This window comes from Pseudorasbora parva, chromosome 6 (assembly GCF_024679245.1).
Source record: "Pseudorasbora parva isolate DD20220531a chromosome 6, ASM2467924v1, whole genome shotgun sequence".
NCBI lineage: Eukaryota > Metazoa > Chordata > Actinopteri > Cypriniformes > Gobionidae > Pseudorasbora > Pseudorasbora parva.
In genome coordinates this window covers 47661663-47674188 of record NC_090177.1, presented here as the reverse complement: position 1 = coordinate 47674188, position 12526 = coordinate 47661663, and the positions used below count along the sequence as shown (strand labels likewise).

Below are 12526 nucleotides of genomic sequence, written 5' to 3'. Positions count from 1 at the left end.
CCTCTTGCAATGACAAGGCAGTGATTGTACGGTTTAGGCCAACCAGGTACGCTGCCAAGGCATCAACTGCCTCCCAGCCCAAGACACCTCTAGCATCACAACGTACACTCTGAAAATTGAGAAAATAAGCAAGTCCAATAAATATATACAGTGTTGAGTAAATAGTTCACATTATACATATATTTTAACTGTACATATTGTTGACAATATGTTTTTCACATGTCAGCAGATACATTTTTCTTTTTAAATTTTTTCTTCATTGGTTCTTAAACTGGTTTGTAGGTTTGTCCATGTTGTTTTGAACATGTAATTTCTATTTCAAGAAATGAGCCAAACCATTGGAGAAAAACTGTAATAAAAGATATTACAGGATAGCAACATTACCTGGCCGGATGTGCTAGGATGTGCCGTGTCATCCGCCTCATCCTCACCGACCTCCTCATCAGGGGATTTGGGTCCAGTCTCCCCTACAGGACTGGTCACCTGGGCCTCCATGACAGCTAATGGAGGGTCAGATTCACCAGCCCTAAGGTCAGCTGGATTGCACACAGTCCTGTCATAATCGCCTTCATCCTCGGGCTCCTCCGAGGGGACTTCGGTCATGTCACTGTTGGTTGCCATCAGCTGATCACCTTTATTGGACTGGGCCAATAAGTATTCAACAGCAATCCGCTCCTCTGCAATAATTTGTAACACATTGTTAATGGGGAAAGGACACACACACACACACACACACACACACACACACACACACACACACACACACACACACACACACACACACACACACACACACACACACACACAAACAAACACATGATTGAGAGAGAGAGAGAGAGAGAGAGGAATGCTCCAATGCTCAGCATTTCCTTGAGAGATATCTTACCAGTGGGCTTTCCTGGAGGGGTGAACTCAGGCATCAAAGCAGAGCCAAGGACCCTTTGGCTCAGGTTGTTTAGATGAGACATTAAAGAAACATCAAATGTTCTTAGGGTTGAGGCCCCCACCACAGCTACAGCTTCTTTTGCCCGGCTCATGTTCCACCTCGAGGCCCCCTCCAACATATACATTTGGGTGTGCAATGCATTGCATCTCCATCCTAATAATGAAAATGCAAATATTCAGTCAGTAATTATTTTAAACTGAGGAAATACAAATTTAATGACACAGTTATAGAACAGTGAAATAGAATAATAAGACAAATAGCTTGTTGTAAATTCCATGAAAGCAAGCCAAATCCAGGTAGTACCCAGGATTCTACTACTATAATGGTGACACTATAGCAATCTTTACAACTTAACAACCTACAGAACATTTACCAGGAATGAAGGAACACTGATGACGGTGAAAACTCTCCAGAGAGGATGACCCCCTGCCACACCTAAGCACATTTAGTACTTTGCCACCCTTCTGGAGTGTCCCCGTCTTTGTGTATAAGTCAACATGTGGAGGGTCCTGGATGCACTCGAGGTGTTTTTTCTGCATCTCCCACACATGCTGCATGCTGTCAGGGTTAACTAGGCGAAGCCCTGTAGTGTCGGTTGACTCCCAGACCGATTCCAGCAGCCCTGAAATCATGGCCCGTATCTCCTCAGCCCCACGTGTCCGCCGCCTACAGTGCTTCACCAGTTCACCGGTGCTGATGGTGGCTATGAGCTGCGCCTCAGTGGGAGCCTGTCCACCATGCTTGTTTTTCCACTCCCCTCTCTTGGCCACCTTAAGTTCTTTCACATCCTCCTGATCCCACTCAAAGATACAGGAGGAAAGTTTGGAACAAAAGGTACCATAGAGAGGGTGGTGCTCTGTGGTAAGCCCGCAGTTAAATCTCCTCATGAAATGGAAAATATCAAGCCTCACAATACACTTCCATGGCCGAAAAAGATTCAGCACTGCAGGTGCACCTGTGGAGGGGGAAAACATTAGCAAAAAGCATGCATTTGATTGTATTTCAACATATTTTTCAGTCATAATAATTAATTACAATTACATTACATTGATATAATAATAATAATAATAATAATAATAATAATAATAATAATAATAATAATAATAATAATAATTACAACCACTATTAACATTTGTAAAATATATTGCAATGCACATGTGACCCTGGACCACAGAACCACGTAAAATCATACGTTGAACCGGAATATCTGTAGCAATAGCCAACAATACATTGTATGGGTCAAAATTATTGATTTTTCTTTTATGAGAAAAATTAATATAATTATTATTAATATTAAGATCATGTTCCATGAAGATATTTTTTGCAAATTTCCTATCATAAATATATATATATACCAAAGTTTTTTTGTGAGTGGATATGCATTGCTAAGGACTTAATTTTGATAAATTTAATTTTCTTAATATTTCTATTTTTTTGTACCCTCAGATTGAAAATGTTCAAATAGTTATATCTGGGCCAAATAATGTCCTATCCTAACAAACCATACATCAATGGAAAGCTTATTTACTCTGAATGAGCTTGCCTTTCAGATGATGTCTACATTTTAATTAAAAGATGGTGTTAGAATACATTTGGTTCCTGAAACATTTGATTCCAGTGGGTGTGTTTTCATGCATATTGATTAGTTTCCAAGTACTGATAGTTTCCTTGACACTATGCGCAAATCAATGGAACAGAAAATATAAGCACATACTCCTGTATTTAACATTAAACACAAATCCTTAATGGATTATTTTGAAATGGTAAAAAAAGTTTCAGTGTTTAATCATTAACAATAACTGTTCAATTTCAAAAAATATATATAGTTTGATCAATCGTTAGAGCTGTTTTGCCCATATTCTTGACATGTCTTAAGCACACCCCTTCAAGTAAAGTGTTACCAAAAAGACCATTAAGACTTGGTTTTGTGGTCCAATGTCACATTTGATAAAGTAGTAATCTGAAAATCCCACCTGACTGACTGCAGCAATCCCGGTCAACATAGATGACCTCCGGCTCTGGCTCACCAGCATTCTGGTAGCGTCTGACGATGCCCTGGCACAGCTCCTCCAGTCCTGCACCCTCAGCTGTTGTCAGAACGCTGTTCAGAACCTGGCCGAGCTCATTGCCGATGTTCGTCATCCACGCAGCTGTGTCCCCAATGTCCCCAGCCAGCTTTTTGGTGATCTGAAAAATAAGCATAAAGAAACATAAAGACATTCTAACAGGCTTAATTATATATTTTCTTCTTTTTGTTATGGTACATTACTCATATATATATAAAATCTCATGCTGAGACCTTCATGTATTGTACCTTCTTTGTAGAATCCATTTTTAGGATTCGGCCATAGGTGGATGTAATCACCCCCTTCATCTCGTCGAGATGGCTGAGGATGTCATTGGAGTGGACAGTCTCAAACCACTGGGCGAGTGGAAGCGGCCTGAAGGGTGCAGGTGCAGGAAAGGATGGTGCCGTTGTAGATTGGACCAGGGCAACCTTTTTCAAATTATGCTCACAGTCAGAGAGGTACTGGATGGTCCGTCGTGCCCACTCCTCACTGTGGACTTCCTCTACTGCTGACTGGAGGTAGGAAGAACTGTTGCCACTGGTCCTTGGCCTGAGGAAGGTCACACATTTCTTGTCCAGGGCTAGCTGAGAGGTCAGCACTGCTGGAAACATTGTCCTGTGTGCCACATCCAGTTGTAAAAGGATGTCCTGGCTCCATGGGCATACTGGAAGCCTGCATACACTGCAGCGTGGATAGTCTCCACCCACCAGGTAATAGCGACTACCCATGTCGATCACCTCCCTGACCTTTGGGTAGATCCCTGAGTGGTGCATCTTACGGCCACACTGTTGGCATTTAAGAGGAATGCCCCACATCCTCATTGGTGCCCACAAGAACATCCTCTGTCTGAAGTACCACCCAGGCTCAGGAGGAGATGGCTTGGGCTGCATCGGTGGATAAAACCAGTTCTCCTTGATCTTCTGCCTGAGCTGTCCTGTGGGCTCATAGAGGCACTTGGCAATCCATACCCAATCTGCTGGCTGGAGGACTCTCTTGAACTGACTGGGAAGAAAGCTTTCCCAATCAGTTACAGCCTGAGGCAGAGGTGTGGGCTGCACAGAGGGTGCTGGATGTGAGGATGGAGTGGGCTGCGAAGATGTAGAGCGCCATGGTTGTGAGGTCTGTGGAACTGGAGAGTGGTGAGGGGATGGAGATGGTCTTGGGGACGGAGTGGGCCACTGGGATGGAGTGGGCTGTTGTGGTGGTGGAGGCTGTACAGCTGGAGAGTGGCGTGGGGATGGAGTGGGCTGTGGTGGTGGTGGAGGCTGTAGAGCTGGAGAGTGGCGTTGGGATGGAGTGGGCTGTGGTGGTGGTGGAGGCTGTAGAGCTGGAGAGTGGCGTTGGGATGGAGTGGGCTGTGGTGGTGGTGGAGGCTGTAGAGCTGGAGAGTGGCGTTGGGATGGAGTGGGCTGTGGTGGTGGTGGAGGCTGTAGAGCTGGAGAGTGGCGTGGAGATGAAGTGGGCCGAGAGGACAGAGTGGACCACTTCGGTGGAGTGGGCCGTGATGTTGGTGGAGGCTGTAGAGCTGGAGAGTGGTGTGGGGATGGAGTTGTCCAACGGGATGGAGTTGGCCGTGAAGGTGGTGGTGGTGAGGGCTGTAGGGCTGGAGAGTGGTGTGAGGATACAGTGGGCCGCAGGGATGGAGACACTGGTGTCTGCACCAGCCGTGGAGATGGTGAGGGGCACGGAGATGGTGTGGGATCTTTTAAAGGGCTGAAACGTGGAGCCAACAGGGCCCCATAATGGCTGGACTCAATATGTTGGAGGAGTCCAACAGCACCCTGGACCCTGGCCCCACAGGTGTCACACTTCTCTTCAGCATGGTGGTCAGAGAGGTGCTCTGAGAACTTCTCTGCCTCCACAACCACACCACAGAGAGAACACTTAATTCCTTGTTCTTCTTGTGATGTCCCTGCCACTGTGCTGCTGCTGCTGCCTGCCACTGTGCTGCTGCTGCCTGCCACTGTGCTGCTGCTGCTGCCTGCCACTGTGCTGCTGCTGCTGCCTGCCACTGTGCTGCTGCTGCCTGCCACTGTGCTGCTGCTGCCTGCCACTGTGCTGCTGCTGCCTGCCACTGTGCTGCTGCTGCCTGCCACTGTGCTGCTGCTGCCTGCCACTGTGCTGCTGCTGCTGCTGCCTGCCACTGTGCTGCTGCTGCCTACCAATACATTAGGCCCTGTATCTGTTGACTGGGATAAAACGTTTTTAAAGATTAGAAACAAAAGAAGGCCATACTATTCATGTTAAATAATTTCATCAATTATTCTGCAGAACTGTGCACTCAGATAACAGATATGTGGATGATCAATAAAATAGTCTATTACATGATACAGGAACTTATCATGCCTTTGATATATTATATCTTACACCTACCTTGTGGAACCCACAAGTGCACACTATATGCCTGCCAAACAGGTCCACCTTATTTCCCTTTTGTAGGGGACAGGCATCAATCCGCTCCAGGGCCTCCTTCCATTGTTTGCTTCCAGGCCTTTTGCCTGTAGTGAACTGGAAGGTTCCCTGGGCATACCTATGGCACACATCATTCCAATAGGCGTTGGATTTCCCTGTTTTGGTCATTTCTGAAAAATATCGTGGAAGAATATTGTCAGAGAGAGCAACCATTGATTACCATAGTATTTTTTTTTCCTATTATGCTAGTCAATGGTTGCTCTCTCTGCTTGGTTTCAAACAGTCTTCAAAATTGCAAGAGTAGAATTTTGTCTTTTGAGGTTGAACATCTGTTTTGACAACATGCAATGTAAACTTGTGTTAAATATGTGTTACCACTGCAACAAATACTGTATAATAATCTAAAGTTTTTGTAGAAATATTTGTACAGTGTTGGGTAACGTAATGTAATTATATTACTACAGTTGTTATTTTACCAGAGCAACCGTAAAATAACCACACCAAATACTAGCATGGTTCATAAACACTAGTATTGACAATAAATTACAACATCTGCACCTGGAACAAAACAACATCTGGATCTGGGGTGGGAGGTCGACATATTTTATGATGGATATCTATTATCAGGGGTTAAACAATCATTTCTCCCCTCAAAAAAAAAACCATGGAGAGTTACGTTAACGTTAGCATACCGTCACAGGTAAATCTTATGTGAACTTGCCTTACTGCGGCAGTTTAGACCTCTTAAACTTTATTCCCAAAAAAAATATAATTAAGGTCTGGTAAATAGGTTAAAACTAGAGTCGTGAATTTGTGATTTAATAATACTTAATGTTACCTTTAATCTCCGGATAGTAGATGATGTTCTCCCGAGTTCAGCGAGAATGTCACGAGAATAATCAGCCAATCGAGATTGACCTGCATGTGAACTCGATTGCTGATTGGCTCTTTTATGCACATTTCCCTTAATAACAAAACACTTTCTCATATAATTTTTGTACAGCTGAAATAAAACAGACAACACGTATTTCTACTAATATGTTTTATTCAAAAGTCTTAAATTTAATCCAACATTCACATTAAATATTCCTTATTTGTATTCATCTAATTTTAAATGATAATTACAACTATAATAAACAGTTAATAAATTAATGCAGTTTAATAATATATACATATTTACATATAAGGATAATAAACACTTCCACAAACAGTGTAATAGAATGTTACATGAATATAATGTAAAGAACATATACGTATATAAGTTAGTTAGTTATATTTATTGTCACATATACTTTGCAATACAGTGAAATGCTTGTGCCACAAGTTGCAAGGGGTCAAAAGGAAAATCTAAAAACACAGAAGTAATGAAAACACAATAGTAGACAAAAAAATAATATAAGAGGTAGGGAGAACCATACAAAAAACATGACCTATGGCATGACAACCAAACACATACAATGCACAGGTAAACCTATATATATATTATATTATATATACTATATATACACATACATACATACATACACACACACACACAAACATATACATTATTAATATAATTCCATTATGCAATAGGTATATAATTTATAAATTTATGTAAATGCGAAATGTAATTATATTTATTCCAAAAAGAAAAGAGTTTTCCTATGAATTTACCTAATGCACTCAAACTTTAACATTAAAGACAGATGATAGATAAATAGATATAGATATAATACATTAAAGACAGCTGATAGATAAATAGATATAGATATAATACATTAAAGACAGCTGATTGATAGACATAGATATAGATACAGATATAATATTTTAAAGAACATTCCTATGAATTTTCTTATACATTAAAGACAGCTGAAAGATAAATAGATAAAGATATAATACATTAAACAGCTTTCCTATGAATTTTCTTAATGCACACCATTCAATCAGCTGTCTTTTAATAATTTCCAAGCTCAGTGTCTGTGTGTGTAATAGAAGACACTGCAGTTCCAGTGCGAGCATATTTACGTTGGCAGATAACTGCCTCACCCTCTTGATTTTCAGGCTCCTGGAACTCAATGGCAACGTGTCCATGTTCATCAGGTGCAGATGGGAGCTCTCTAGGCTTTGGCAGTGGCTCCTTTGCCAAACCAACAGGCTGGGGAAGCTCCACCCCTTGTAGCAAGGTGTCCCTGTCAGTTCTTCTCTGTCTGTCAAGAAGCCTGGGAAAGAAAAACAAACATTTTCAGTTAGATAAGAGCAGAACTGCTTTTAAAATGGCAGCTTTACCCAGAAAACATTCATAAAGAATATTTAATAAAAACAAATCAGTTGAGATTTGCTATGTACACTAAACTACTCCAATTTAGCAAGCTGAAATCCAACGCACCATGAAGACACTGTGGTGTTGTTCACTCTAACTAGCAACAAGTTGGTTTGTTCCAGTAGCTCTTTTTGCCTCTTTAAGACGAGCGATGTCCTCCTTGTCCCATTCAAATATACAGCTGGACAACTTGGAGCAGAAAGTGCCATACAGTGGATGGTGCTCCGTTGTAAGACCAGCAGTGAACCGCCGCATGAAGTGGAAGACGTCAAGTCGCACTGTGACCTTCCATGGTCGAAACCAGGTAAGAACTTGAGTCACGCCTACACCGATGAGAAACAAGGCATCATTTTACACATGGTTCTAAAATTATAACAAACACCTAGGGATGGCATGTAAATTCACTTTCCAAAAAACATGCCTGAAATGGTTGCATTCCTATTAGGTGAAGACTTATGTTAACAAACCTGTCTCGCTGCAGCAGTCCCTGTCAACGTAAATTACAACTGGCTCCGGCTCTCCAGCATCCTTGTATCGCTTTACGATGCCCTGACACAGGTCATCTAGGCCAGCTCCCTCACCAGTGGTTAAGACACAGTTTAGGACTTGGCCAAACTCATTGCCAACGTTTGTCATCCAAGTAGCAGTGTCCGCAATGCCACCAGCTAGCTTTTTAGTGATCTATATAAAAACATATATATACACACACACACACACACACACACACACACACACATTATAATCAGATATAATTACTGAACATCAGGTGAAGTTAACATGCATTTGCCTCCTTTTATATACATTTACCTTCTTGGTAGAGTCTAGCTTCAGGATGTTACCATCGGTTGAGGTTATGACACCCTTTAGCTCCTCAAGGTGACTCACGATCTCGTTTGCATGGACGGTCTCAAAACACTGTGCTAGAGGTAGTGGGCAAAATGGCGGTGGCTGCTGATAAACCACTTCTGTCTGTGTCAGGGCACATCTCTCTTTGTGAAACTCACAGTCTGTCAGATCTCCGTCAGAACTCCGTCGTGCCCACTCCTCGCTGTGAACTTCCTCAAGAGCTTGCTGCAAGAAACTGGAGCTGTTCCCAGCAGTTCTGGGCTTTAACAAAGTCACACACCTCCTGTCGAGAGCCAGCTGTGTGGTAAGAACAGCGGGGAACTTGTTTCTGTGGGAGGGATCCAGTTGGTTAAGGACCTCTGAACTCCAAGGACAGACAGGAATCATACATTTGCTGCAGCGAGGGTAGTCTGCTCCAATCAAGACCACACATAATTGAACTACTCTGTGGGACTGGTCGTTGGCCTGCACTGCCCTGAGGTCCTGCTTCCATCCCTAACAATGTCTGCTCTGCTGACTGCAAAAAAAATGTTAATGTTTTCCCCAGGTCTGAAAATATTGCCAGTATAGTTAAACTAAATAATTTTTAGCCTTATAAAGCTGCATCATTTGGTATACAAATACCTAATGCATGTAAATGATCAAAATCCAAACTGCTGAAAAGCGTAAAAAAAAAAAAAATGAATCCGTTTGTTTGCTCTTTTTTAAGTCAAACTACTTTCAGTATAATTGTAGAAACACCCACCTTCAGATCTTTGTGCAAATCTTTTTAATGTGTGAGTGCAGTTTAAGTCTCTTACTAAACTGTAATAAAGACCTCATTGATGTACCTTACAAGCAAAGAATTCACCTAGTATACTGACAGCATCTTCACTAAAATGCACAGCATTGCTTAGTTTTGCCTGTGATTAAAACTAATGTTATTTTTCAAGTTTGAGCTCCATATTTTCACTATATCATACTATAGGAGCCACAACATGATGCACAAAATATGATGCTCAACAAAAAACTCATCTTTTCTAATTAAATTGTAAAAAAAAAAAAAAAAAAAATTATGGGGAAAAAAACTAAAATTAGTAATGATCATCAGCATAAATAAAATAATCACATTTATCACCACATTCCTTATGATAACCACATTTGCAAGGGATTCTTTTTCCAAAGATATCATATGCACAGGTCAGATTGTGTAGTGGACACTTATTAATTCGGTCCAAGGCATCCTTCCATTTCTTTGCCCCAGGCTTCTTGCCTGTTGTGAAGTGGTACTTCCCTTGGGCATATTTGCACATGATGTCATGCCAATACGAGTCAGGTTTACCCGTCTTACTCATGTCTATAAATATGAAACAACACTGTAAATATCAGACTTACATTACTTTTGGGAAATACTTGATATAAAATCTGAAGAAAAGTGTTAGGCACAAAAATACAACAGACATTTTTAGGTAGAGGATGGATGATGTCCATCATATTTGACACATTGATGATTGTTTGATTATAGACATGGGTGGTTGTTTAAGTATTTAAATTGTATTTCTGTTCATTTATTTGTGTAAAAAGATTTTTTTTTTTAACTCTATGCCAAATACAATGAACGATAACATTACACTAAACTCAAATAAATACATTGAAAACAGTACAAGTCAACATAATGTAAAAAAAAGCCAAGTTTATATAATATTTATGCAAAATGTATAAAATATTTAGTTACTAAAGTCATGTGGCAGTGTAGATTTGTCTGACATATCTTTAAAATGCTGCTTACCTTTACTTAAGAGATTACATGTTGTATTTAGATTAATTATTTGCATAGACAAATAATGATGAATTTTAAAGCATATATTTGACTACATGGGTGGTTGTTAAAGTATGTAAATTGTATTTCTGTTAATTTATTTGTGTAAAACGATTTTTTTAACTCCATGCCAAATACAATGAACGATAACAGTACACTAAACTCAAATATATACATTAAAAACAGTACAAGTCAATATAATGTAAAAAAAGCCTAGTAATTATGCAAAATGTATAAAATATTTAGTTACTAAAGTCAGGTGGCAGGCAGTGTAGATTTGTCTGACACATATCTTTAAAATGCTGCTTACCTAAAGAGATTACGCTACCTGTTGTATTGAGATAAATTATTTTACAAATATTGACAAATATTGATGAATTTTAGAGCATATATCTGACTGCTTTGGTACGCAACGTATACGTGACGATATATTCTAACTCTTTCAGGTTAAAATATATGTTAAACTTAACTTACCTGCTCGTTATCCGAAGATATTAGTTTTGAGGTAACGTTAATGATGGGGTTGGTGTCGGTGATAAAAGATGATAAAAGATGATGAGTCATTCGAATACATGGCGCTCTTTTTATGACTGTAGTCACATGACTATATTTCGGCCAATGACTGCTTTGCCCCGTTCAGCCAATGAACGTTTTGCCCCGTTGAGCTCTGTTCGGATACTGTTAGGACTTAACCATTGACTGTTAGGATTGTTAGGATTGTGTTCGGAATTGTTCGGAATATGTTAGGACTTGTTTCGATTGCGTTCGGAATTGTTAGGAGTGCGTTCGGAATTGTTAGGAGTGCGTTAGGAATTGTTAGACCGGCCGATCGCTGGAAGGAACGGCCACGACTAACCCGTTTAGTGAGCAGCATGCTATTTTTTGGCTGGATGTGTAGGGTAGAGTACACCAGGTAGAATGCATCCAGCTACAAAATCGGGATGTGTGCGGCACCTGAAGTTAGAGAAGACATTGAACTCAAACAAAGCTTCTCAAAGACACAATGCTTGGAGGAAACAGACAAAGTATAACGTAGTCGGCAGGGTTCGAACCTGCGCGGGGATACCCCAATGGATTTCAAGTCCATCGCCTTAACCTCTCGGCCACAACTACCCCATTTAGCGAGCAGCATGCTATTTTTTGGCTTGATGTGAAGGGTAGAGGTCACCAGGTACAAAGCATCCAGCTACAAAATTTAGATGTGTGCTGCATCTGAAGTTAGAGAAGACAATGAGCTCAAACAAAGCTCCTGAAAGAAAAAATGCTTGTAGCAAACAGACAAACCACCACGTAGTCGGCAGGGTTGGAACCTGCGCGGGGAAACCCCAATGGATTTCGAGTCCATCGCCTTAACCTCTCGGCCACGACTACCCCATTTAGTGAGCAGCATGCTATTTTTTGGATGGATGTGTAGGCTAGAGTTCACCAGGTAAATTGCACCCAGCTATAAAATCTAGATGTGTGCTGCACCTGAAGATAGAGTAGACAGCAGGGTTTTAACCTGCGCAGGTAAAACCCAATGGATTTCAAGTCAATCGCCTTAACCTCTCGGCCACGACTACCCCATTTAGTGAGCAGCATGCTATTTTTTGGCTTGATGTGAAGGGTAGAGGTCACCAGGTACAAAGCATCCAGCTACAAAATTTAGATGTGTGCTGCATCTGAAGTTAGAGAAGACAATGAGCTCAAACAAAGCTCCTGAAAGAAAAATGCTTGTAGCAAACAGACAAACCACCACGTAGTCGGCAGGGTTCGAACCTGCGCGGGGAAACCCCAATGGATTTCGAGTCCATCGCCTTAACCTCTCGGCCACGACTACCCCATTTAGTGAGCAGCATGCTATTTTTTGGATGGATGTGTAGGCTAGAGTTAACCAGGTAAATTGCACCCAGCTATAAAATCTAGATGTGTGCTGCACCTGAAGATAGAGTAGACAGCAGGGTTTTAACCTGCGCAGGTAAAACCCAATGGATTTCAAGTCAATCGCCTTAACCTCTTGGCCACAACAATGTCATTCAGAAAGTAGGATGCTATTTTCTAAACTGGATGTGAAGGGTACAGTACACCAGGAAAAATTAACCCAGCGAGAAAATCTAGATGTGTGCTGAATCTGAAGTTAGAGATGAAAATGTGCTCAAACTAAGTTGCTTTAC

At 41.2% G+C, this 12526-nt stretch overlaps 1 protein-coding gene and 3 non-coding genes across 4 annotated transcripts; all 4 read right to left on the bottom strand.

Annotated features, from left to right (window-relative positions):
• Positions 1 to 6940: 6940 nt before the first annotated feature.
• On the bottom strand, positions 6941 to 9598 carry LOC137079489 (uncharacterized). Its single transcript, XM_067447445.1, has 4 exons — positions 8537 to 9598; positions 8197 to 8410; positions 7796 to 8052; positions 6941 to 7628 (listed from the first exon to the last, which is right to left on the bottom strand). The coding sequence occupies exons 1-3, from the start codon at positions 8960 to 8962 to the stop codon at positions 7823 to 7825; spliced, it is 870 nt and encodes a 289-aa protein (XP_067303546.1). The 5' UTR covers positions 8963 to 9598; the 3' UTR covers positions 6941 to 7628; positions 7796 to 7822.
• A 1806-nt stretch (positions 9599 to 11404) lies between these two features.
• Positions 11405 to 11486, bottom strand: trnas-uga (transfer RNA serine (anticodon UGA)). The gene has a single exon. It is a non-coding gene; the product is annotated as a tRNA-Ser (tRNA).
• A 176-nt stretch (positions 11487 to 11662) lies between these two features.
• Positions 11663 to 11744, bottom strand: trnas-cga (transfer RNA serine (anticodon CGA)). The gene has a single exon. It is a non-coding gene; the product is annotated as a tRNA-Ser (tRNA).
• Positions 11745 to 12110: 366 nt separating this feature from the next.
• On the bottom strand, positions 12111 to 12192 carry trnas-cga (transfer RNA serine (anticodon CGA)). Its single transcript has one exon. It is a non-coding gene; the product is annotated as a tRNA-Ser (tRNA).
• Between the last annotated feature and the right edge of the window lie 334 nt (positions 12193 to 12526).

Excerpts from the sequence above, each read along its gene's own strand:
- LOC137079489 (XM_067447445.1), bottom strand. The coding sequence starts at position 8,962 with ATGATTCCTGTCTGTCCTTGGAGTTCAGAGGTCCTTAACCAACTGGAT. Across the intron at positions 8,411-8,536 it reads AGCTAGACTCTACCAAGAAG|ATCACTAAAAAGCTAGCTGG; the intron begins GTAAATGTATAT and ends GTTTTTATATAG. Across the intron at positions 8,053-8,196 it reads GGACTGCTGCAGCGAGACAG|GCGTGACTCAAGTTCTTACC; the intron begins GTTTGTTAACAT and ends TCATCGGTGTAG.